Source organism: Pipistrellus hanaki (genome assembly GCF_964339955.1).
Source record: "Pipistrellus hanaki genome assembly, chromosome: 18".
Classification (NCBI taxonomy): Eukaryota; Metazoa; Chordata; class Mammalia; order Chiroptera; family Vespertilionidae; genus Pipistrellus; species Pipistrellus hanaki.
This window is the reverse complement of record NC_140520.1, coordinates 1,290,248-1,316,007: the sequence shown is the minus strand read 5'-3', so window position 1 is coordinate 1,316,007 and position 25,760 is coordinate 1,290,248. Positions and strand designations below refer to the sequence as shown.

The 25,760-nt window shown below is 49.2% G+C and overlaps 1 protein-coding gene across 3 annotated transcripts in view; it reads left to right on the top strand.

Annotated features, from left to right (window-relative positions):
- Window positions 1-25,760, top strand: part of DPYD (dihydropyrimidine dehydrogenase) — a 304,605-nt gene that overhangs the window by 76,326 nt on the left and 202,519 nt on the right. For all 3 annotated transcript variants that reach the window (XM_084865337.1, XM_084865336.1, XM_084865338.1), the window contains exon 4: window positions 20,026-20,113. In XM_084865337.1, the coding sequence (XP_084721463.1) occupies window positions 20,026-20,113 (88 nt within the window). The remainder of the gene's footprint in view (window positions 1-20,025; window positions 20,114-25,760) is intronic.

Sequence of the window (25,760 nt, the reverse complement as noted above, 5' to 3'; positions counted from 1 at the left end):
AGGCTTTGTGGAAATAAAACACGTGGAAATGAGGCGTATCAGTAGCCATTAGCTATCAGGCCCCCGATAAACGTTCGATATCTCTAGGCGTTGTCTCTGATCGTTGCAATAATGGTGTGAGGAAGACATTGTCAGTCCCGGGGTGTCAATGGCCAGCCTCCAGTCTGTCCTGCCGATGAGGCGGGAAATCGGGCCCCGAGGCTGCTGACCGGGAGGGCCGGCCTGGCGCCGCAGCTCCCGGGCCTGTAATCCGCCCACAGCACCGGGCACGGCCGGAGAGTGAGAGGAACGGCCTGCCAGGCCGGAGCGGACACAGGCAGAGCAGGAGCCGCGCCGGAGCGATGGACGGCACAGAGCGCACAGCGCTGCCCGCAGCCCGGCAGTGCGGACCGTGCACGCCCTGTGCGGACCTCCGTGCCCGGCGCGGAGCGGGGAGAGAGCCCATTGCACGGTGAACCCGGGCCCCGGAGGAAACTAAACCGGCTCTTGGGCCAGAGTCCACGTTCTCTGAACAATGGACACTTCTGCTCTCTCTGCACGTCCATGGGGGCGCTTCGTTTTGTAGTGATGACATCGGACAGCAGCAGTATTCGGGGGCTGCTTTTAACTCCCACACAGTGTTCACTGTATTCAGGTGTGCAGTCTTTCCTCAATGTTAGTGCCTCTTTCCCGAGCTCCTTCCGATCGGAGCCTTGGACACGGTGGGGGGCGGGTGTATGCCATGTACAGACCCAAGCAGGGCGGGCACTCTGGACGCACCTTCTGGAACTATAACTGGAAGATAGACTCAGTGTTTTCGGTCCATTGCTGGCATGCTACGTCCCAGCCTCTCAGATTTAAGAACGGTTATCTCATGTCATCAACCTCATCACGTTCTTCAAAACCTAAAAATAGTCCCTCCAATAGGGCCTTCCCCCCAGGCAGCTTTCAATAGAACTTGTCATTTTACTTACGTTTGAAGTCAGGTGATTTCCGTACTTCGTGGTCAGATATTCCTGGCAAGAATTTATTTTTAAAACAGAGTTTTCTGAAAATTAAGGTGTGAGGAGAATTGTCATAAGGAGGCAGTGTGTCACTTTAAGGAGAGGGCGTTCCTTACTCAGCCATTGTGCAGCTGCGCGTAAAACTCCACTGGACCCCCTGGCTGGCCTGGCTCAGTTGGTTGAGCGTCATCCTTGCACTGAGAGGTCGCTGGTTCAATTCCCATTCAGGGCACATGCTCGGGTTTGGGCTCAATGCCCAGTAGGGGACATGGAGGAGGCAGCCAATAGATGTTTCTTTCCTCTATTTTCCTCTCTCCAATCCATAAGAACCTTAAAAAAAAAAAAAAAAAAAAAAAAAAGATTGAATCTAAGGTATTCTCAAGGAAAATTGAGCAACTATATCTTAGTGAACGTGCAGAAAATGGTCCAGGATTCTACTCTGAGTTTCACCAGTGCTGACTCCAAAGATGGTTGTAACGATTTAGGCTCTCGCTTCTCGGTGGAGGGACCTTCCTTTTCTCTGTGTCTGCGGGCGGCGCCGGGGCAGCGAGAGGCAGGGCCTGCATCCGCATGGCTGCCGAGGCTGTCAGGAGCAGAGACAAGTTCACGTCCACGTTTCAAGAAACACATTCTAGGTGACAGTCCTTTTAAATGTTAAGTGTAATAATTATAATTTTCATTTCAGTGGCGTTGAATACAGGCAGCTTCGGACATGGTTTAATTAACGGCATTCGTCTGCGGAGACCCGATAGAAAGAATTTCAGCTTTTTAATGAAATGGACCGAGTTTAATTTCCTGCCTTCCCACTCCTTACCTTTGACACGCTGAGCCCATGCCTCTGCCTCCAAGAGTTCCCTTTGTGCTAACCATTTGTGGATGACCTTAATGCTCACTGAGTGAGGCTATTGAAAGACTCCGTGAGATGATGTTCTCGGCGTGCTTGCTTACTAAACTTCAAGATATTTTGTTAATCATCGCTACAGCCACAGGAAATATTGGACCTGTTTCTAAGTGTCTGCTGACGTGACCATCCTTTAAGAGGAGGATCTGAGGGTGTATGGTCACATGATTATATGACACATAATTGCTCCGTAACCATGGCAGCCAAGCTAGAGCAACAGGGAGACAAAAGCGTGTCTTGCTCAGTATCCATCTTCTATCCTCGGTGAAGCGTTTCCGCTCCCTGCCAACACTGAGCATGTGGGAGGCCACAGAGGGTCACGGCTCTCCTGAGATAAAACCCCTTTTGGCTGGGAAAATAAAACTGGATAAGACACTGGGGGGCCTGGGTTCCAGCCTAAGTTCTGCCGTGAGCGGCTTTGTGTCTGGGGTGGGAACGGGCCGGGTACTAAGTGAGAAACTCCTGTTGTGGGGGTGAGCGGTGGTGCCTGACACTCTCTTTAATGACGGAATGCTGGCATTGCCCACATCTGCGGGGGGGAGTGACCGCCTCAGCATTTAGGATCCTGCCCTCCATCCCTCAGGGCCTCCTCTCCCGGTTTTCCTCTCCTCTCTCTCCTCTCCGTTCTTTCTGTCCTCTTTCTTCTTGTCTCGTGGTTTCTTTTTAACGTGTAGTTAACCCGTCATCAGACCCTTCCTTCTCTGTTTTCTTCTTTCTGTGCCTTTTCCCTCCGTTCTCCACATCGTCACCCCTTTTTCCTCGTTCCCAAGTGTCCCTTTCCTGCCTTTTCCTCATTCTTTCCGCCTTGCTCAAAAGATTGTCAACAATGTTCTCCTATTGTTTTTTTTTAAATATAATGATGGTGTTTTTACTTTATGCTCATTGTAAATTAATAAACTATGTAGTAGCTATTAGTGCGAACAATTATGAACTGACTGGGAAAAAAACAAAATCCTTCAGGCTGTCTTCACACACAATAAAGGCATGCTAATTAGGCTGGTATGCAGCTTTATTTTCTGAGAGAAATATGATTCCTAATAGATGTTGAGATGAATATTGAGAATTTTAATATCCTATTTGGATTTTTCAATCCTCATTTCAAGCTCCCTGGAATACATCCAAGTAATCAAATTAATAAATCATAATAATTTAAAATATGCATTGCTTTTTTTATGCGATGCATCCTGCTGCTGTGCAGAACCCTTTTAACGAACAAGGGGGATTATTCAAGTCAGTTCAACAAAGTTGAGCTCCTACTAAGTGTGAGCAGCTAGGCCAGCGAACAGAGTAAATACTGGACATGAGAGTTAAGTCCTTTCTCTTCCCGCCCTCGATACCGGAGTCCAGAGGAGGGACGGGTCAGTTTGAGGGAGATCAGGAAGCAAACCAGTGGAAGATGTGTTTTAGTTGGGCGTTTGGCACTGAGAAGACAGCTTAAGGGATTAATGGATGAGCAAAAGAGAGCCAGAAATGTAAAGACAGTTTAAGATGTCCGTAGTGTGCTTCACTGTGCTCGCGCCTCTATTTCCTCTGCGGTCCATTGAGGTATGTCAGCTGTTCTTACATCGCCTCTTTACTGACAATATTAAATGCTAGAGGCCCAGTGCACATGATGTGTGCACAGGCAGGGTCCTAGGCCTGGCCGGTGATCAGGGCCCATCTGTGGGGTGGCTGGCAGGGCGATCCAGGGGCCCCGCTGGCGGCACCCACCTTGGCCGGCCTGGCACTGCCCACTCACCAGCCCTGCCCCCACATCCCTCTGCTGGCACCTTGGAGGTGACTGATGGGGCAATTGGGGGGCAGCGCTGCCCACTTGCTGTCCAGCTCTGCCCTACCGGGAGGGCAGTCAGGGAGTCCTTAGCTGGCACCCGACTTGGCTGGTGTGGGGCCTGCAGGCTGGGGGCAGCTCCTGCATTGAGCACCTGCCCCCGGTGGTCAGTGTGTGTCATAGTGACCGGTCGTTCCACCAGTTACACTGTTCGGTCTATTTGCATATTAGGCTTTCATTATATAGAAGTGTGTGTGTGTGTGTGTGTGTGTGTGCGCGTGTGTGTGCGTGTGTGCGTGTGTGTGTGTGTGTGTGTGTGAGAAAGAGAGAGAGAGAGAGAGAGAGAGAGACAAAGACAAAGAGACAGAGAGAAATACGACCATATGTTTCATGTTTGACATGAAGATGAGATTCCTGTCCCACTTTGTTTCAAACTCTTGCTCATCTGATTCTCCCCCCCAACATCCCTTTCTGTCCGCATCATTATTTTTTAAGACCCCGGTCACAAGCCACTCTCCGTGGGACAGTTCCCACCATGACGTCATCCTTTGCCGAGCCTGTGGTGCATCCTTTTAATTGACCACGTCTTATAGTCAAGGGCTGGGAGTCTGACGGTGGGGTGCCCAGTGATGTGGTTACCGTGCGAAGTCACAGGTCACATTTGGAACCCCGGTGCTTAGTATGTTATTGTCACGTGGTAGGCACTGAGAAAGGGCCTGGTAAATAAATGTGTGTTTATTGTTAAAACAGATGAGTTAGATTAGAATCATGTCTTTTCTTAATAACATCTCACTGTAGGAATGTGAGCTTAATACAGATACAGATTATATATATATATATATATATATATATATATATATATATATATATATGATTGTAGACAATGACAATACAATAAAAATTTCCGTGTCTTACAAATATTCATGTAAAACAAAATGTACTAAAAAAAAAATCAGTGTGTAATGGTTTCCACACAATATTAACGGAAAATATAGTTCCTGGCTTGCCTTCTCAGAGAAGTACAGCAGTGTTATTTTGAATAAAAACTACTCTTCCCTGCTTTAGAACTTGATGGCCAGGAGGGAAAGAACATGTCAGAGCTGGGGTCACAGCCATGGGGATAAATGTGTTGGATTACCTCAGAGCAGATGAGCAAACTACTAAAAGCCAAACGGGCAGTAAAGACACACAAAAAAGCCAGGATCATAGCCATTTTAAGAAGCGTAGACTTAAGGACAGGGAGAAAGACAGGACGAGGGGGAGAAAGAATGTGACCAGATGACTCGGCCACAGATGCTTTGGCATTTTAGGGCCTCAGGAAAGTTAGCGACAGGAATATCAGTCCGGACCAGGTTCACGTGTGTGGGACTTGGTGGTGCTGGTGGATGGCCAGGGCAGCAGGTAAGGAAAACGCCAGCAGCCACAGGTGAGGTGTGGGGTGGGGTGAGCGCCGGCCAGCAGAACACAGACGTGTGAAGTGTGGGTAGCCTGGCTGGCATGGCTCAGCGGGTGAGGGAAGACCTGTGACGAGGAGGTCACAGTTTCATTCCCGGTGAGGGCACATGTCTGGGTTGCGGGCTTGTTCCCAATAGGGGGCGTGCGGGAGGTAGCCAGTCAGTGATTCTCTCTCATCATTGGATGTTTCTATCTCTTTCTCCCTCTCTCTTGCTCTCTGTGAAACGGACAAAAATGTATTTTTTTTAAAAAGTGTGCCCAGGACTGTATGTACATCATTGAATTCTCGTGATTTCCAGGTCTGATCTCATTGGACAGAGAAAGGTTAGGCAACTCGCACAGGCCCGAGTCTCCAAGCTGCAGTGACGAGCTGTTGGCCCCTGTTTAACCCAGGTGTCCCCCCACAGTGTCCTCTGGTGACTGTGGTAAATTTCTGGAAGGGTGTGCCTTCCTCCGCAGGAGGCAGCGTGGCACGCTGGGAGAGAGAGAAAGGGGTGTCTCCCTGGTTTGGGTGGAGGAAGCCAGTGCCCCCCCCCCCCCTACAAGGGGAATTAAATGGATTTTCTACGGGCTTCGTCCAGAATGAAGTCAGCTGCCAGGAGCCGCCGAGTGGGGGAGTTGGACACATCTGTACCCTCGTCACTTGCTGTCGCTGAAGGTTTTGGAGGAGGTCAGGGATGACGGATATTTTACCATTTTTATTGCTGGGGGTCGGGGTTCTTCACACCGTTCACACTGCTTTTCAAATGAGGGTCTCCGCTCTCCTGAAATTTTCAGAGAGGTCCGTCTCACTGTTGGGTTCAAACTGTGTTCCCTGTATTGAAAGATTTATTTCTCTCCCTTTCAAGGAAATGTTCGGTGTTTTACATTTTAATGATTTTTTCTCTCATGATCTAACATTTGAGACACTTAACTGGGTTCAAACTGGGTTCCATTTCCGAAAGGCTTATTTCTCTCCTTTTCAAGGAAATGTTCAGAGATTTGCATTTTAAGGTGTGTTTTTTTTTCTCGTGCAATCTCCTAACCTTTGAGAAACATGTGAGGAGGGTGTGGGATCATGGTCTTTATGTTAGAAGACATTTTGGAGACCCGCTAATCACACTCCCGTTCCTAAAAGACAAAGAAGCCAAGGCCTCAGCCGGTGAATGGATTTCAGCGGGGTTTTATAATCTGTCAGGAACGGAACAGGCTGGTGTGGCTCACTGATTGAGCCTTAACTTATGGACCAGGAGGTCACGGTTCGGTTGCCGTTCAGGGCACAGGCCCACGTTGTGGGCTCGATCCCCAGAGGGGGGCGTGCAGGAGGCAGCCGATCCATGATGCTCTCCCCTCAGTGATGTTTTCATCTCTCTCCCTCTCCCTTCCTCTCGGGAAGCAGAAAGCCCTCTGTGTCCGGGGCTCTTTCCAAGCTCAGGAAGAGTTTATCTTTAGGAGGCCTTTCCCCGTGGCTGGATCGCTTTGTGATGGGCGAGATCCGTAAAGGAGAGAGTCAGGTGTCCCTTGTTCTCAGGCAGGGTGCATCCTGGGAATTCAGTTGTACAAACAAAGGAAGAGGTTAGTGCCTGAGTGGCCTTTTTGGCGTTCGTTGGGAAGGCTACTTGGAAAATGATCAGCCCCTCCCCCCACAAAGATGTTATACAATCTACATCCCTGTGGAATCTGCAGCGGAACTTGGTAAATATTATAGATGTTTCCAAGGAAGCAGATGTCTGTGAGATGCCTGGTTTTTCATGGCTGCATCGTAAATACTTTATATAAACTGTGTTTAATACCGAGTTAAAGCTCTCCAAATTGCTTTTAAATACATGGAAAGGGGAAAGTCTTAGCAAGGCAAAGATCTTCCTATTTGTAGTAATGGGAAGTAAATTACCTTGTAAAAATTCTAATTTTCCCAAGATAGGAATAATATAAACCTCAAAATTCGGAAAGTGCACAGCCCTCTCTTTATTATTATTATTGTGCATTTGTTTATTCAACACACATTTGTTGAGCACCTGCAGGAAATCCAGATCAGCTGTCTTCGCTCCCCTGTCAGCCTGCCCTCCTCCTGCTCCAGGCTCCTGGTTTCCCTTCAGAGCCTCACTCTGAGCCTCCTGCCCCTCCGGCATCTGCACACCTGTTTCCTCTGCCTGCTCCTCCCCTCCCCTCCCCTCCTCTCTCTTCCCCTCCCCTCCCCTCCCCTCCCTTCCCTTCCCTTCCTCTCCTCTCCCCTCCCCTCCCCTCCCCTGTGCTCTCCTCCTCCACTCCTCCAAGTTTGCCCTGGCTGGTGGACTCCCCTGCTCTGTGCTTCATCATTTATCTTCCTCTTCCCTGAGAAGTTGATTTGTTGCTGTTTTTATTGTTTCATAGCAATTGGCAGGCTGGAATAGTCCAGAAAAATGAAGTCCATCATGCCGTTAACAACGCCGGGAATTCACGTGGGCGTGAGACTTCCAGAAGCTCAGCCTCCTGGCAATGTCAGAATGTAAACACAGGGCCTCTCACAACCCCAAGCCTCACGATTCCATCCTGGGACTTAGACGCCTCTCTTCGTATTTCCAGAGTCCGCCTTGCTCACTGCATTAACGCCCCTAGCCGGCACCCCTTCGGGTTACGGAAAAAGAGAGAAACCAGCAGCACAGCCACCACCGCCTCCCGCTTTACCACAGGGAGCTCGTTTAGGGAAAAAGTAAAAAGCTTTAAGGTTTACACCCTTGGGTAGGACTAGACCTAAGAAATACAAAATCAAATCCTCCAGGGACACGTCTGTCAGTGACCAAACGCACCCTTTTTCAGTTTGGGATGTACTAACTGTGGCAGTTGTAAGAGAGAAGAAGCAGTGCAGATTTGCATAGAACGTTTTAAAGAGTATATTCGTGATATGAGGGAGAAATTAAAAACAAAGGAAATACCTTATTTCATAGCTTGTTTATTTGTTTTCTTAACCCCGAGCTACAGAAGGGATGTATCTCTTTCACTGGCTGGCATGTTCCCGGGCGTCACACCCGAAAGGGAACTCAGACCCGTGTTTGCTGAATGAATGAATGTCCTCCTGGGACCAGTCAGCCACCTGGGGAAGCCGTTAGTTAAAGAAGGGTTCCAGAATAGAGTGAGAATGTGGGGGCACAGGAAGTAAATAAGCTTTAGGGGCGTGGAGCAAGGCTCCTCAGGAGGTGTATCACCCCCACCCCCGGGGGCAGGGTCCCGTCGTTCTGCGGGCTCATCCGTTGGTGAGTGTGAATGGGACTCAGCATTTGTGCTGAGGAAAGTGCAAGAGCACGGGCAGGAAGAGGGGAACAATATGTAGTTTGTTTATAAAAACGCCGCGCCTGCATCAGCATCCCCGCGTTCCCCCGCACGGCCGTGTTCCACAGAGCAGTCCAGCAGCGCCGCAGAGAGAGGGGGTGCCCCTCGCTGCCCGGCCGCGAGGCAGATTCACGGCCTCCTGGCTTCACAGCAATTTCCTCCCGGTGGATTGTTCTGAGAAGTTCATCTTAAAGAATAAATGTCTACCTGTGCACAGACACAGACAGCAACTGGTGATGATCGGAGAGGACGGGGTGGGGACGCAGGGGCGGGTAAAGGAGTATATATGGTGAGGGAGGGAGGCTGACTTGGGGCGGTGAACTCACAATGCAATACACAGATGATGTGTTCTAGGATTGTACCCTGAAACATGTATAATGTTATTAACCAATGTCACCGTGATAAATTCAATAAGAGTAAATATCTAACTGAATAATGGAGTAATATGCAAATTACCATCACTCCACTACACAAGCCCACCAGCCACGCCCGCCAGCCAATCAGAGCAAGTATGCAAATTAACCCAGCAAAGTATGGAAGGTATCTGCATACGTGGAGGGAGGGAGGAGTGAAGACTGAGGACAGCATAGAAGGAAGAGGGAGGGACAGTGGAAAGCAAGGCAGCTGAGGCTACTGGAGGCAGCAGCAGCGGAGGGCGCAGCGTGTTGGGCATACTGGGTGAGGCTGGAGGCAGCAGCAGTGGCCACGGGGGGGGGAGGGGGGGAGAGGCCGCCCCCCATCCCACCTGCCCCACCCCACCCTGCCCTGCTTGCTGCAGTGGAAGGGGTGGGAAGCCCGCCAAAAGTCTTGCAGGAATATTCCTGCAACAGGTGACTAGTATATGTGTGTGTGTGTGTGTGTGTATACATGTGTGTGTGTGTGTATATATACACAACACACATATATGTATATCTCAAGAAGATGGGACATTTTCTAGCTTCAGTGAAATAGTAGTGCATAAGAAAAATTTATTCTCTAAAATTATTTTCAAAAATAAGTTTCTCTTTCTGTTTAAAGTAGCAGGTTAGGATGTCTCATCACCTGAAATGCATCCTCATGTTGGAAACTTACCCATTTTACATTTGGAAGTAAAGGAGGCAGCCGGCCTGTGTCTGAGAACTTCCATGAGAAGGAGATTCATCTCCTGCACCCACCGCCACCCCCACCGCCACAGGCTGGGCTGCAGGCCCTGCTGCCAGGGCCCCCGTCCACTCCCCCACACTCCCCGTCCGGCACAGACGTGGGGCCGATGCAGTGCCGTCGGGCTGCCAGCGGACGGGGAGGAGGAGGTGGGGAGAATGAGGAGCGTGGCCCAGTCCCTGCCCCCGAGGCACCCCGTGTACGTTCCGCTGCTGCTTCTGTTACAAACCGGCCGCCCACGGCGCCCGCGTGGCCATGCTTTATGTCTGTGACCTCGCCCGCTCACACATCTCGCTTTCATCTGAAATGCTGCCACATCCTTCCGGGCTCCGCACGCCCTTGCCCTGGCTCGGGAGATGGAGACATTGCTCACACGGTTTCCTGGTTCCCGTTTATTGAGCAGCTGCTGCGGGCCTGCCATCCTGCCGGGCTGCAGTGTCCCGTCCCGGGCGGCCGTCCTTACAGCCGGCGGCCTGCCCGCGGCTGCCGGGAGCACTCACTCCGGCCGTGCTCACCTCGGGGCGGATAATAAATAATGCGTGCGGCTCCCAGCGCGATTTACATGATTGAGCACACGCTCTGTGGCAGGCGGTACATGTTGTTTCCATGTGTTAATTTATTTAATCCTCTTTATAATGACTCGGTGCCTCGCCTGTCATTGGCAAGGGAAGCAGGAGGCTGGGACACGGAGGGTAAAGGACGTTCGGAGATCACACAGCCAGTGGGCGCCGGCGCTGGATTCAGTCCGAACCTGTCACCCTGGGCCGCTCCGGTCCTGGGCTGCGATGGGAACCTACTGCATGGGGCGCGGGTGACAGAAGAGACGGGTGACCTGTTGGCAGTGGAGGCGGCTCTGAGTGCTGAGGGCAGGGAGCTCTGTGCCACCCCAGGGGGTGGGAACCAGCACTCTGAGTCACTGAGGGCCAGTATTTCCGTCAGGCCCCCTAGGGCTTAGCCTGCCCACAGGACACCTCCCCTGGAAACACAGGCACACTTTGTATCTATCAGCCTCGTGGGCATTGAGACAGAAGGATGAAGAGATGGGGGCACCTCTAGACTCGGGTGCATCTGTCCGTCTCTCACCTGTTCCATACATTCCTATCACTTCTTCACTGTGAGCTTTAAAATAAATAGTTTTGTTGATTTCAGAGAGGAAATGAGAGAGAGAGAGAGAGAGAGAGAGAGAGAGAGAGAGAGAGAGAGAGAAACATCAGTGATGAAAGTGACTCACTGATCGGCTGCCTCCAGCATGCCCCACCCTGGGCCTGTGCCCTGACCGGCAATCGAACTGTGACCTCCTGGTTCATAGGTCAGCGCTGAACCACGGAGCCACACAGGCCAGGCTTCCTTTTAGCTGCCCAAGGGCAGAACCTGTCTCCTGTCCGCTCATCTTGGGCGCCCAGCACCTGCCGGCTCCCAGCCAGGAAGTGCTCTCTGGACAGCAGCTGATGGAAAAGGGGGAAGGGAAGCAGGGACCGAAGGACAAAGGAAATAAGCGTTAGCATTCACAGGCCACAACCTGTGAGTTCTCGTCCCACCCTCACCTTCCTCACCTGCCTTTCGTCCGTTAACCTGTGTAACGTGACGGCAGTACTGTGTTAATGCATTTCATTGGAAGCCCGGCCAATGGAATTTCCCATTTTAGAAAGTATATGTATGACTTGCTCTGCGCTGCTTTATTTCTCTGTTTTTGGAGGGTTTGTCATATTAAGCGGATGACTGTGCTCAAGATATTACTTCTGAATATTGTGTCCTTTGGCTTCTAAGCTAATTTTATTTTTTCCAAAAGCCTCCTGATAGTGATCGTCCCTTAGCTCATTTTCCCAAGCAGTGTTATTGCCTGAAGCCCGGTCCGTCTTCAGATGTGGCTTACAAGGAGAAGATTAAACATTTATACTCTTATCTGTTTTCTTTCATGGTCATTAATTTCCTGAAATTTCTGCATAGTCTCCGTGTGTAGGGCCGGCATCGACGCGGGCAGTAAACGCCCAGGGACTGAAATAGCGTCTTTCTGTGGGGACCTGGAGGGGAGCGGGCGCGGCCACACAGCAGCTAAGGCCTGGGCTCAGCGACTTGTTTTGCCACAAGATATAAGCTGCCAAGTGCTGAATCGTGACACTTGTGCGAGGGCCCGTCACGATTATCGACGGTGCCTGTGTTTTTATTGCATCTGTCCTGACTCGTATCTGTGATATTTCTACAGGTTGCTTCTACTTGTTTTTATTTTGTCTGTCTGGCATTTCTCCTGGCAGGGTTGATCTTAATGATTTGTTTAGGTCAGTTACGTCCAGGAAAAGGCCTGCTCCCTCAGCAAGCCTCGCCGGCTGGGCGGAACTCCTCCTTTGAAGCAGGAGAATGTCAGGACCAGAGACGGGTTATTCTAAAAAGGGGGCCAGGACTGTATAAAACTTAAAAAAAAAAAAAATTGTGCAGGAGATATTATTCTTTATCTTGGGGCAATCAAGATGCATTTAGATAAGTAAAAGGAATAAATATTTAACTTGAAATTTAATTTTGTTTAAGTGGGGGTGTGGGGATTAAGCCTTGTAGACACTCCGTTTGCCCTCCACGTACTGGACGTTCCCACCGGCAGGACATGCAGCCGGCGGTCACTGCGAGTCTGTGCCATCAGCTCCCAAACATGGCAGCCCCTCTGCTCACCCAGAGACCAGGCCGGCCGGACCTCTCCCGGGGGGAGCCTGGCGTCCTGTGTCACCCTCCCCCCGGTCAGCCATCCTCCCTCCACCGGCACAGAGCTCCGCTCCGGAGCAGGTCAGCGAGTCATTACCCGGAATCACTTCTGCTCCGCCAGCACATTTACAGAAATCAGGTGCCGTCCATGGCTTCCTTTCTGAAGTCTGTATTGGCCACGTTCGCTTATCATTTTAAGGCCAAGTCCTTTCCCACACTGTTCTTCACTCTAATCAGTGAGTCCTGTCCCCCCCCCCCCACCCCACCCCTTTGCTCTGGTTGGCGCATCTCGGTGGTCAGAATGTCGACCTGTACACTGAATGGTCACAGGTTCGACTCCCGGCCAAGGGCACTACCTGGGTTGTGGTTCTCTCCAAGCCCTGAGTTGGGGTGCGTATGGGAGGCAACAGATTGATGTGTCTCTCTCACACTGTTTCTCTCTGTCTCTCCCCCACCCCCATTCCTTCCCTCCCCCCCCCCTCTCTCCTTCTCTCTCTCTCTTTCTCTCTCTTTGGAAAGCAATGGGGGGGAAATACCTTTGGGTGAGAATTTGCAAACATAAATGAGTAAATGACAGTGAGTTCCTACGCTCTGTGCTGGCACTGACTCCGCTCTGTGGCCACCAGCTGCTCGGAAGTCCGTGCCATGTGCTCATCCTGCTGCACTGCGAACCGGACCCTTTGTAGGCGGTGGGAGCTGGGGGAGAGGAAGAGAACGGGGGGCCTCGTGGGTTTTCTTTCTCTGGGTCAATTCTAATGGCCCAAGTCAAACAGCACAAATCCCACAGGATAAAGCGGTTTTAGTTGCCAACCACACCCACGTCTTGCCTATTCTTCTTTAACTGCATGCCATACTTGCTCATTGCAAAGGAATGTAAATAGTACAGCATTCTATAAAGCCCAAAATCTTAGTCCACAGCCCCGAAGTAGGTTTACAGATTTACACAACATTATTTCTTCCATAACCAGCATACGCCGCAATCTAGGATCGTATCGTGACAAATGGCCTGTGTACGCCTTACCTACTCGACTGTTTCTCTGTTACATCTTTATTAGAAACAAGATAAAAATCTCTACTTCAGGTTGACTGTGATATTACTTCTGAAACTTCTGAAACTGCCTGCAAGAAGCCATAAACTGTGCAGGGTTTGAGTTTTGAAATTTGCTGGAAAGTGGACTCAGCGCCCCAATGACTCGTCTGTATTCCTTTCCTCAACGCCCTTCCTAACGGGCATCGCTGACGTGACGATAGACATGCAGCAGGTGTTCCCAAATCCCAAAAGGTAACGCGCACAGCCCATGGAGACGCTGCAGATAAACCACATCTTTTCTCTGAGACGCCAGAGGATTCTCGCTGTAAGTCAGAGACCTTGTGACACCCCCGGGGCGTGGAGCGGGAGCTGAGGTTCCTGAGGAGCAGGAAGACTGTATGGAGACTGTCAGCACCGCCCCTGCATCCCTCCCAGGCCCGGAAGGATCAAGCGTGGATGGAGCTCAGGGAGCAGCTGGCCAGCATGGGAAGAGCGCCCCCTGTGCCCGGCAGCCATGTGCGGGCTCGGAAAACATGACACGTGGCCTGTTGTGGGTCAACTAGAAATGGCAGGTTGAACTGCAAAATGCATGGAGAAACTTGGGTTTTTGAGGATGGCTACCTGCTAACTAGACTCCGCTGGTCTTTGTGACCGGTCTGTGTTACGTGTACATAAACACTCCAGTTACAGTGGTTTATGAAATACGGGTATTTTATCAGTTATTAGAAAGACCATATGTGTAAGAGGCAGCATGTTTTGTCAGGAAAATGCGACCCTACTCTGGAGGGTAAGAAATACTTGTTACCATCTCAGCAGGTGGCAGACGTTGAGCAGGGAAGGGGGCATGCGCCTGGCATGGGCCTTCAGTGCGCGGAAGCAGGAGGCGCTGGCCGGGGGTGAAGGGAAGCCCGTGTAATTTGCTAGTTGCATCCTTTGGGCACTTACCCAGGGACACACCCTTAGTCCTCTGACAGACTGCAGAACGGTTGTAGGAACGTCATTTGCTTATTTAATATGTTTTTGTTGATTTTAGAGGGAAAGGGAGAGAGAGAGAAAAACATTGATAGGAGAAACATCTAATGGCTGCCTCCTGCACGCCCCCTCCTGTGGATCAAGCCTGCAACCCAGGTCTGTGCCCTGACCGGGGAATGGAGCTGGTGACCTTTTGGTGCACGGGACAAAGCTCGGCCTCCTGAGCGCCAGTGGTCAGGGCTGGAAACGCTCTTTAACGACACTTTACCCCTAGACTCGGGAGTGAGGTCGCCCAGCAAAACATGGTGACCATTGCTTGTGTGAAGTGTGCGCTGTTTGAAATGCTGTTTCTTTTGCGGTGTCTCAAAGCGCCCCAGATGAAGGGAAATTCCTAGGAAATCGCTCTATTGAAAAATTATGTTTTGGTGCTAACCTGCTCCTCCAGATTCGTATGAAGGGCCATAAACACGAACAGCATGTCGGAGGGTTTGAAAGGCAGAATGGTGCACGGCATAAAAAATGCAGTGGCTTTCAATGATGCTGCCACAGCGTTCTGGCCCTGCAGATGTGGAAGCCGGGCCAGACGCACATCAGAAATACCCAACGTTAGCTCCAAACACCCCCGAGCTATAGAGAACCGGAGGCACAGAGAAGCGGGAGAGTTATGGAAGCTGAAAACGGCTCTTTTTTTGTTGATGTTGTTGACTAGAGGCCCAGTGCATGGATATCTGCACCAGCGGGTCCCTCGGCCTGGCCTGCGCCCGCTCGCAATCTGGGGATATTGCATTGCTGGTTTTGGCCCTATCCTTGCAGGCCAGGCCAAGGGACCCCGCTGGTGCGCAAAGCCCTGCACCAGGCCTCAGTATGCATATAAGATTTTTGGTTAATCCCTTCCCGTCCTCCCCTCTCTCCTCTTCCCCCTGAGAGTCATCAGTCTGTTCCATGTTTCCATGCCTGTGTGTCGAGCATCTGCCTCTGGTGGTCAGATCGCATCATAGCTACCTATCGAATGGTTGAATGGTCACTTAGGCTTTTATATCTAGACTAGAGGCTCACTGTACAACATTCGTGTACTTGGGGGTCCGTCAGTCTGGTCTGCACCCTCTTCAAGTCTTGGAGCCCTCGGGGGATGTCCAACTGACAGCTTAAACCGGCAGTCAGACACCCTTAGTGCTGCCCTGGAGGTGGGGGAGGCTCCTGCCACCACCATTGTACTTGCCCAGCCAGGAGCCTCTAGTCACTCTGCTTCCCTCACGTCTGTGGATGTTCACATCTGCTCGGGTTCCAGGGAAATGTTTCCGAGTTTGGGGAAGACATTGGACTCTATAGTTATGTACATGGTGGTTTTAGGGTGAGGAAGTTAGACCCTACACCCAAATGCTGCCTCTCACTCCCTCACACATTCCAAACGAGGGAGCTGAACACCGAGCCGAGGAAATGCATCCACACGAGGAAAACATTTTAACTTTTTAATGTGGGTACTAACTTGCCCAGTTTGGTTACATACAGACTAATATAGATTAGCAGAGGCCCGATACGGGAAATTTGTGCACGGCGGGGTCTCTAGGCCTGGCTGGCGATTGCGGCCTTCCAGCTGCCGGCTGAGGCACCCCTTCCTCCGCCCCCTGGTGGTCAGCGCACGCCATAACGAGCAACCAGTCTCCTGGTGGAACTCCTGCAAGGACAATCTGCACATTCGGCTTTTATATTATATATGTAGGTACCTAGCCTGATGAGCAGGGCTGACTTCATTGAGCCAAAGTCTAGCAAAACAAAAACAAAGAAAATACAGTATGAAGTTTTAAGGTTTTCAAGTAGATTTTGTGATTTTTTTTTTAACTGAAAAATTCTTATTTAAACACATGAGTTAGAAAACTCTTTAGCAAGCGTAGGCTGCAATTCCAGCTGCTGGGATGCATCAGGGTAAGAGGCCCAGGCCCTGCCCCAGGCGCGGCGTTCCTTCCTCACTCACCGCTCCGGTGTCCTGCTGCGGAGCACACCTGCTCGGCCCCCTGGCGTTTGGGAACAGGCCTCGTGGCCCTCTTTCCCTGGGAAGATCCTCGATCGATACGTCTCCAATTATTTTTGTCCCGTATGTAGCGACACTAACATTTTGTGCAAATTTTAATGGTCAGACTGAATCATGAAGAATCAACACCATTAAGGACTCTATGTTTCTGCTTTTCATGAAATCCATTGTGATGCTCTCTATTCATGATGGAAATGAGAAAAGTTTATCAGGAGTGAAAAATCTAAGATGTTTCATTGCTCTCAAACATAACCTAATAGATGCTTTCTCTTCGTATAAATGTAATTATCTGGGGATTAAAATATTACATCATGGTTTATCTGAATTAATTCTCCCCCTTTGCGACATGTTTAAAAATAAGCTACCTTATGACAGAGTAACACTGAGACGTGGAGGGGGGATTAAAGGACGAAAGATAAAGATGAGTCATTTCAGCGCTACTTCGAGGGGGAAATGTACATGGCAGTGTGGTTGGCAATAATCGTTGACATATTCCCCTAAGTACAGTGCCTGCGATTTCTCACCATATCAGTCATTTGGAGCAATTTGGGTAATAACAGTCTGACATGCATTTCTGCTATTTTATTTACACCATTTGCCTCCATCGCCGTGATGCGGCACCGCTCCGATCGGGGGCCGCAAATGCACTCCGTAATACCTATTATGGCGTGGTCAGAGGGTAATTTATTGCCAAATAGAAAAATAGGTCAACAGGAATGTCGCCGGATGATCAGCCCCCACCACGTTTAATAAAACATCTCGCCGCGTGCGTGCCCGCGCCGCGGCGGCTGCTCTATTAGGCCTACCTGCTCCGGCGGAGGGTAATTACGGAGCCGTCAGAGTGATAAGTGGGATTAATGGCAGCCCCGTGCACTTTAGGGCTGCCGCGCGCTCGGAGAATTGCAAGACGGTATTATTATCAGAGGCAGCCGATTCCCGGCATGTGCATGCACCGGAGGAAAAGTAAAAAAATAAAAAGGGATGCTGCAATCCGGGCCTGCTCGCCCGCCTCATTAACATCTGACATTTGCAACAGCTGTTATTTGTGAACCGGCTCCACAATAAAGGAGAATGATTTGGTAAAGAGGCTTAATAACCACAACGGAGAGCCTGGCCAGTGTCAGGGCTTCGGGGGTGTATGTGTTTGGGTCGAATGTAAGATCTTTCTGGAAGCCTAGAGAGACCCACCCCGGACACTAATGCGCCCCGTTCATACCTGCCGGCGTTATCACTTTATTTTGCAGTCGCCTTGTTATTCAAGTTGGTGGTGGGGGTGGTGGAGGGAAGGCGGAAATCCTGACTCCATTAGAGTCACGAACTCGGCTCCATGTCTCTGTGGCTGTGTTTCTGCTCAGTGACAGGTATTTAAAAAGCTGTAGAAGTGACTTTAAAAAGAATAAATTAGAAGGCGTTTAAGATGGCTACATTTTCAGCGCTTTTATTTTATTGCATCCCAGGCCATCTTTCCAAACCGCTGTGAGTGCACAGCGCACCGCCTCATGCGAAGGTAGCACAGTGTCACCTCCGTCGGCGTCTCGGACCCAATGGGCCTGCGTTCGGCTCCTTCGGCGCCGCCCACTGCGGGCCACGCCGTCCGGAAATCCTCCCTGAACTCCGTGGCGTTGCTTTAGGGTGAAATCATGAGTGTGAGAAGACAGGGGTTCCGCCACGTGATAGATGCGGATCCCCACAATGGCAGTTAGAGACAGGAGGGGAGAGCGGTTTCGTGACTCCACCTCGGAGAGGACGATTGATTATGAAAAGCCTTCGGTACTCATTGTGTAGAATTTAATTTAGAGAGAAGGCTGAGGGCACAGGCGAGAGGAAGGAGATCAGATGTAGAAACAAGATATTAATTAGGCCCGGGAAGCTGGTTCCGCTAATGAAGAGTTCTCTTCGGCTCCCAGTCGGAGGACAGGAGCCTGGCGCTGTTTTCCCGAGGAAAGGAGCCGAGGGCCTCGCACGGGGAAGGGGCTGGACATGAGCTGGCGGCCGCCGCTGTCAGCGGAGCCACGAGGACTCCTCCTCAGAGAAACTCTCAGAGATCTCTGGTCTCCTGAGAGATGGGACAGGGAGACAGCTTACGTGTCAGATCTCCAGTCTGATTTTTTCCTCCTCCCCCTCTCCCTCTGTGCCAGACCGGACTCCACTGGTTCACGTACCATCACATTCTGTTCTCAGGTTCTTGTCTTGAGTGACCCTGATACTCCAAATCCACCCTCCTTCCCTTCCCTCTGCCCACGGATTCTTTTTCTCAAATGCATTTTTATCGATGTCAGAGAGGAAGGGAGAGGGGGAAAGAAATAGAAACATCGGTGATGAGAGAGGATCATTGATCATCTGTCTCCTGCACGCCCCACACTGGGGATCGAGCCCGTAAACCCAGGCCTGTGCCCTGACGAGGGATAGAACCATAACTTTCTGGTTCATAGGTTGAAGCTTAACCACTGAGCCGCGCCCGCTGGGCTCATTAACTATTTAAGAAAAGATGAGTAAATGAACAAGCTGGCATTCATGTGTGAATTACAGACCGTCCCACCCAATTTCAGTCCGGAAGGAGTCATTATAGAATTGTGATTCTCATAAGTGGGTCCAGCCATGAACATTAGAATCATCTCTTGGAAATTCAGGTTCCCAGGCCACCCCTCAGCCTGGCGAGGGGCTCCTCTGTGGGCCCTGTGGCATAGGTCAAGCTTCCCAGCTGGTTAGATTCTGAGATGAGACGGGTGTGGGGCGGTTTGGCAGACCATCAATCTCTGTACAGAGAGAAGGAATGGAGGTTGGACAGAGCCAATCCCCATTGCAGATCTGTTCCTCAAATGAGGGCAAAGCCTGGGCCTCAGACCCCTCACTGGCCTGTAACGCACATGGCCTGCCTCGGACGAGGGGCTTGATCTTGGCCGAGCCTGTTCTGCAGCCAAGGCCACAGCCCCGGAGGGAATGAAAGCTCAGTGGGAGGAGGTGGGTGTGGGCCCTGCCCCCAGGCAGCTGCCGCAGAGCCAGCTGCCGTGTGAATAGCGTGTGGGTGAAAGACATGAGGAGATTGGACAGGGAGGGATGGCGACAGCAAAAGAAAAGGGACGAGGAAAGGGGGGTGGAGGGGTGATGGGAGGAAGAAAGGATGCTCCGAGTGGTAAGATGAGGGACGTTACCTCTGCTCTGTACTGATTGTGCTGTACGAGCAGACAGAACGTTTATCGCAAAAGATTGCGTTCTCCAGGCTTCTCGCGTTGTAAGGGAGCAAACCAAGACTGATTGGTCAGTGAGTGAGTGATGGGTCTTTATGCTGTTAACGTGCACCTGAGGGTATTTCCCCATTGATTTTAGAGAGAGTGGAAGGGAGGGGGAGAGAGAGCAACATCCATGTGAGAGGCACATTTATTGGTTGCTTCTTGCATGTGTCCCATCCAGGCTGGGGATAAGGTCTGTGCCCTTGACCAGTCTCGAACCCGTGACCCTTCAGTTGGAGGGCCGGCACTCTGATCACTGAGCCAAACGGGCCGAATGTCAGATCTTCAAGACCGAACCTCCAAAGCTCTGAGGAGGAACAGGAGAGCAGGCTGGCTGACGGCCTGCCACTGTCCACATCTCTGCAGGCGTGGACACGGGGAACGGGTGTTTACTTTCCCGCTTAAAAGGATTTTGCACCCGAAAGCGGTTCCGTTTTACTGTCCTCACTGTCCCCTCGCTCTGACTGGGGGGAGGGAGGGTAACAGAATATGTCTCAGTTACTCGGTCGTTTCTCTAACCAGTTGTGACTTCTCTTCCCAGATGCCTCAAGTGCGCGGACGCCCCGTGTCAGAAGAGCTGCCCCACGAACCTGGACATCAAGGCCTTCATCACCAGCATCGCGAACAAGGTGAGCTCAGACTCAGGCCTGCACGTGCCGCCTGACAGCACAGCTGACCCGGGCCTCGGTGGTGGCCTGCGGGGAAAGCATGCAGCGTGCCTCAGTGGAGGGGGGGAGATTGGACATGCGGTGTCCACAGGGGGCGGAGACGTGGCATCTGCCATCACTGAGCCCCCCACGTGATGTGATGCGTGTGGACATGCATCCTGTTGCTTAAAGACTAGTGCGTGTTGGAATGAACGATGTGTCACGTAGCAGGTATTCACCGACTCCATGGACTCCAGCGTCAGCGAGCTCGCTGCTTGTAGGCGGGTCTGCCACCGACCCCGCAGCACGCTCCTCCTGGGGAATTCTTTGTTTCGGAGTCTGGCACACGGAGAGGCAGCAAAGGAGTGCGATGGACTCTCCATTCTGCTACCTGCAGGCATTTGCCTGAGACGTGGAGTAAACCAGAGGCCGGTAGGGCTGCAAACAGAAAATATCCCGCCACCAATGAGCCGGTGTAGAAAGCGGAGGGAGCAGGACAAAAGGACTTCCGTCTCTAAGTGTTTTCTTTGTTTTTAAATCAATGTCAGGCTAAGCCCGGTCTCACTCACGGAGTGCGTGGCGGATTGATTGGATGGTTAATTAATCGCACCTTTTGTTGTGTCTGATCCTTTAACAAGCCCGCAGGAAGTCTTCCCTGAGGATCACAGGGTCTTCAGCCGGCTTCCACTCCGTCCCAGACGCCACAGCGCCCGGGGCAGCCTCTCAGAGATAAAGATCGTTTCTCAATATGTCAATTAGTTTTTAAAAGATCATCTAGGAGAAAAATAATACATTTATATAGCTGTAGAATTTCAAAAGAATCATTACTGAGGCTGTTACTGGGGTAAAGGTCATGGTATTAACCGACATCATCAGATTTATTGGGGTTTGATATCTAAGTGGAATTTTTAGTTTGACCTCTTAGAATGAATGCAGGAAAAACTACTTATCTCTTTACTTTAAAAAAAATATATTTATTTTATTGATTTCAGAGAGGAAGGGAGATGGAGAGAGAGAGAGAGAAACATCAGGGATGAGAGAAAATCATGGACCGGCTGTCTCCTGCACGCCCCCACCAGAGATCGAGCCTGCAACCCGGGCCAGTGCCTGACCACAAATCAAAACATAGCCTCCTGGTTCAGAGGTCAGTGCACAACCTCTGAGCCATGCAGGTTGGGCTTATGTCCTTAGTTTTATTTATGAAAGATAGTATTTGTCGTACACGGTGGCGGTATACACGGAATGATACCTGTAGGTGGAAATCTCTAACATAGTAATTATCCAGGAAATATTTTGTTGATGTGGAATTATTAATTTCCCTCTTCACTCAATATGGTAAATACCATATAAGTATTTACTACTTTTGTAGTTGTCAAATTTGTTGAACATCTACTGTGTACCATACACACCTGCCTTTTTGAAGTTCATAATCTATGAGCAAGAACATATATTGTTCAAAGAAGAACCATAATTCAGTGTGGTTAATGTTGCAACCCAGAAAGAGTATTTAGCATTTGAAAAAGCTGGAAATGTGGGCGTGTACGTATCAAGTTTAAGGGAAATGTAATCAATTCACTGTGGCTAGGATAGAGACAAGGCCATTGGATTGGGATTAGATTGTGAAAAAATTTGAATTCTGTGCTCAGTGTTTGAGATTTAATCCTATAGATGATATGAAATATTCAATGCGATGTATTTGTTTTGTAGCTAATAAGATGGATTCTGGGGAGGGGGTCTCATGTATGAATGTTGGAGTATCCCAAACAGACATCCTCACCGGAATTTTCTCAGAGGCGAAAATAAAGGGCTTATGTGAGACATAATAGGAAATCTTCCTTAATTACAACCTCACGAGAAAAGGAGTGAAGTAAAGTTTGGAGTCCAGTGTGTGTTGGCTACAGTTAGACCAAGGCAGTGCTCGCTGGGTATCAGCACGAGAGAGGTTAGAAATGTGACCCAGGCCGGAGAATTCTCCCCAGAAAGTCTCACATTCAATAGTAGCTCTGAGATTCCATAGTGTGTGCCCCCTTCATCCAGAATTAAATTTAAAAAAGACAGAAAGGGAATAATGTCCTGTGACAAGTTTATAAAACGTCTAATCAAGATCAGAATCATCTCTGAGTGGACAGGTGTCTGTCTGGTTCCTTTGGCCCCGTGTTTTACCGCCAAGAAGCGCTGCGCTCGGTGCTGAGTCCCTCAGATTGCTCTCGGGGGGGGCGCTATCCGGCGCTGACTGAGTGGGAAGGAAGTCTCCCCAGGCTGGAGGGCCCTTGGAGGCTGTGCTGGTGCGGCGCGCTGAGGCCATGGGCCCGGGCCGGCCTCTCAGGCTCATCAGCAGTGAGCAGTGCAGGCCTCTCCACCTCCCTCTGCTGCGGACCCGCCCTCTGCGGGTTCTCCCAGGTGCGGAGGGCAACTGGGTCCCCAGACTCCACGAGCTCAGTCTCCAGAAAAGATGCCGTTCTGTCCCGTTGTGCTGGGCTCTGGGGTCCCTGGAGTGTGCAGGCCGGGACTTCCCCTCTGTCTTCCACCCGCGGAGGGAGCGCTGGCTTCCAGAGATGCAGGCATCCCGCCCCCCGCCCCCCTGGGCCGCCCTGGCTCCTCTGAGGGGCTGTGGGGATTGTCTGCCCTGGAACCTCGCCTTTCCGAGCCACCAGGCTGGGAGGTGGGCTGTGTTTCTGCTTGTCTCCCTTTGAGCAGAAAGCAGCACCTGATGGAGGAATGCCTGAGGTCAGCCTGTAATGCAGTGGGCGGCTGGAGGTGGGGCAGTCACTGCTTTTAAAGAGGTTGTGTTGTTTGCTTCGGTTTAAACAGCGGAAATTTCTTTTGTTGTTGTTTTTAATGTTACATGAAACTGGAAAGTGTTGATTTTTCCACTGTTTTGCATAGTTAATAGGATCTCTGTGCTTTTGTGTGCCTTTTATATCCAGATAAATAAATGTAATATGACGTTAGAGAGAAGCTTGACTATAGATAGACTCAGTGTGAGATGGACGTCTTCAGCACAGATCCCAGGTGAAAGTAACGGTCAGAATTATTGTCATTGTTTAAGTATCAGTAATGCTTGTCAGAAGCTTCTGAAAAATAAGACTGGAAGATCTGCCATATCAGATATTGAAATTCCCTATAAGGCTACTCGACTCAAATCAATGAGGTGTTGGTAGAAGGATGCACGGTTCCGGAACAGATGAAAGTTTGCAAATAGAACCAGGTGAATGTGAGAACATAAAGCTACTATACACTGAAGGGGACATTTCAGTTCCTTTGGAGGAGGGCGGGCTCTGAAACGTGGCTATGGTACAATTTTGACTTTATCTTTAGGATCCTCAGCCAGGCCATCTGACAAATGTCACATGGATTATGCTTTTACCTAAAGACAGGAACATAGGCAAGGATAACTTTGAAGCTCTAAACTAAGTGAGAGCAAATTTTGCGGTACGCATTTTAAAATGTATTTCTAACATAATAACTACCCAAACATGAAACCAAGTGAAAATTCTTTTTGCCACGCATGTGTAAGGCTAACTGGTAACTTCTCTGTTGATCAAAAGAGTTTCTGAAAATGTGAAAGAGATTAATAAGCCAACCCAGGCGATGCAAAGGCAAAAGTTATAAACCTTATGGAGAGGCGATGCAGTGATTAATAATGACAGTGGAGAGGTGAGCCTTTCACGCTGCTCAGAAGCAGGTCGGCCAGCGGATGGGACACCAGTTCCTTCTCCTCTGATTGTGGAAGGTAAACAGCTCAGTAACCTCCGTGCCATTCAGTCGGAAGAAAACAGGAAGTCTCAAACCGTGGGAAAATGCTTGACTCTTGCACACATTTATATGCTGTTGTGCCAGAAATGCTTTATTATTTGTCCTTCCGAGAGAAATAAAAGTACCACCGTGTAATAGCCTACCACAGGAGCAGTGATTGTAGCAATTGTAGGATTGTTTCGGAATAGCAGAAAACTCGAGACAACTAGAGTGCCCATCATTTAAAAAAATTGCCAACTCTGTTACACTATATTTTATGGAATGTTATGTCTATGTTTTAGAAAGGCGTTGCTGTTATACTTATTGATCTAGAAGTATATCCTTATTAAGTGAAGAAGCGTAAGCAGCATCTTAATATGAATAGCATGGCGCTCTCTTTAGAAGAAATTCAAACTTATATATAAACTGAGCATGGATTAGGAGGATTTAATTAAACTTAATCTCCTTCATTGATTGAGGCTGAGGGAGGAGCGGAGATAAGTCATTAGCATATTTCTTATAAATCTCTGTATTACTTCCACAATGAGCGTGTCTATTCTAGTAAAAATAATACGTCAAAATTTAACAGTGAATTAAAATAGAGCCCAAAGGTTACAGAATAACATGCGACAGGCCCTATGCTAATTTTTTGTTTTGGGATCGAGTGAGGGAAAGATTTGGATTTTTTTTCTCCCTAAATGACTAATTGTTCCAAATCTGTTTGTATGTAGTATATTTCCCCCCTATTCTGAAACGCCACCATTGTCATATATTTAACTCTGTATTTGGGTAGGTCTGTTTCCAAACCATCTGTTTACCCTGTCGGTCTGTCTCTGACAGGTCTACAGTGTTTTTATTCCTATGCTGTGCCATGTACATTGTCTGTAAGTAAGGACATTTCCCGGATTTTGAACTTACTTTCCAAATACCCTAACTTTTCTCTAAGTGTACAACTATTATATAAAATGGAATAAAAAAGTTCTACAAAATAATTATGGATCACTGTGTTCAGACCATAATAAAATATTAATTTACAATTATCAATGCAGGTGTAAGCTCATTTTTGCCTCATTTGTCAGCTAATACAACATTAACTGAATTTTTCAGAATTCAACCTTTAACTTTCATCTATAACTTCCTAATGTTGAATCTGGCAAATGGTAGGATACTAAATTTACTCATTTCAAAACAAAGGGCTGGCATCTTATTTTCAAAATGCCCCATTTTCTTTAATGTGTTGTGGGGAAGAAGATAGATGGATGTACACTGTCTAGTGAATCATTAATGCTTAGCAAAGTCTGTCTCGTTTCTGTTTTCTGAAACATGCCTCTGGGCCTTTAAAAGATTACATTTCTACTTTTAATCCCAGCCAGTACAATTGTGTAATGGTAACTGCTTTTCTTCACATTTGCTTCCAAAGAAGAACATTTCGTTCTGAAAAACTTTCTATAACTCACAAATTGTTAGTCAAGCCATTATAAAACTCAAGCAATATAAAAACTAAAAGTAACAGCAGTAGGACTGAAGGAGAAAATGTTCACTGTGTATCATCAGCCAGTCTCATTTGAAACGGTAATAACACGTTGTTTGTGGTTGTGTGTCTTTGTAAATATTTTTGAAAATGGAAACTATGCTTAACATACAACAACATTACATAGTCCATATTTGCATTAATTTACATAATTAAACTTTTATTTAGTATCATCAAGACAAAGGATAATTGGTACAAACATCTGACACCCTAGGTAGAATATTTTTAATGTTAGTAAGTAAACGTCAATGGAACAGAAGTTAGACAATTGAACTTGTAATCTCGCTGGCCATCTCATTGTATGAAATAAAAATCTGGAACCCAGCAAGGCTGACTGACTTGTCAGGGTCATGCAGCCATTTG